This window comes from Myotis davidii, unplaced genomic scaffold (assembly GCF_000327345.1).
Source record: "Myotis davidii unplaced genomic scaffold, ASM32734v1 scaffold149, whole genome shotgun sequence".
Lineage (NCBI taxonomy): Eukaryota > Metazoa > Chordata > Mammalia > Chiroptera > Vespertilionidae > Myotis > Myotis davidii.
In genome coordinates, this window is record NW_006352194.1 from 5,219,767 (window position 1) to 5,220,756 (window position 990).

The following is a 990-nucleotide window of genomic DNA, read 5'->3' on the forward strand; positions in this document are numbered from 1 at the left end:
TTTCCGCAGGCCAACACTCTATCCACTGAGCCAAACCAGCCAGGTGTGGCTGCTATTTTTTCCTGCCCTTCAGCACCAAGGGGCTGCTGCACTCATTCATTAAGGTGGATAGTCCCTGGGGTGGTGTGTTCTGGGTGAGTGGAATGCATGGACTCTGAATTTTTGGTTCATAACTATACCTCCACGTGTTTCTTTTCCCAGGTACTGGTCTCCTTGGACATTAATCTTTTGGACCTTTCCTGACTGCTAAGAAATGACCAGAAGGGAAGAGGAGTTTGACATGTTAGGGCATTAAAAGAAAAGCTGGATTTAAGAATTGAATCATTACGTGACTCCTCCAAAAGGCAGAAAACCATTCAAAAGTGACCGTCCCAAATGCCTTGTGTCAAATAAAGCCGATTGCACTGAAGGGCCTCAGACTTGAAGGAAATGTTTCAGGTTTTCTATTTAAGGGGTGGGGGTGGGGGAAAGGCGAATAAAGATCAAACCAGTTTAGTAACAGTAACAGTAAATCATGTTTACATACGAGATTTATAATCGCGGGAGGGAATGAAGTTCTGTTCTATTTCCTTGCTCGAGTTTCATGCCAGATGCATTGGTCCATAAGGGATTTGTATCACAGTAAATGGGACGACATTCTGCCCTGAGCTACAAGTAACTCTTTAGAGGCGTAATCTGCTTACCAGTACCTGTCTTTGATTCATATTTTACTTTTCAATAAAGCATGAAAGTGAAGAACTTGCCATAATTGTGGGAAAGTGTCTTCAGATTAGACTCCTCTCCGCGCCCGCCTCACACGCTGCCCGGCGGTCTGTCTCTTAGTGTTGGGCACAGGAGGGGGCACCTGTGTGTCTCCTGCAGTGACCAAGGGACTCTGCCTCCTTTTTGATTTGTATCACAGTAAATGGGACGACATTCTGCTCTGAGCTACAAGTAACTCTTTAGAGGCGTAATCTGCTTACCAGTACCTGTCTTTGATTCATATTTTAC

General features: G+C 44.8%; 1 protein-coding gene across 3 annotated transcripts in view; it reads left to right on the forward strand.

Annotated features, from left to right (window-relative positions):
* USP48 (ubiquitin specific peptidase 48) overlaps window positions 1-569 on the forward strand; it is a 51,567-nt gene extending 50,998 nt beyond the window's left edge. For all 3 annotated transcript variants that reach the window (XM_015557238.1, XM_006777596.2, XM_015557237.1), the window contains one exon: window positions 202-569. In XM_015557238.1, the coding sequence (XP_015412724.1) occupies window positions 202-224 (23 nt within the window). In that variant the 3' untranslated portion in view covers window positions 225-569. The remainder of the gene's footprint in view (window positions 1-201) is intronic.
* The last annotated feature ends 421 nt before the right edge of the window (window positions 570-990 follow it).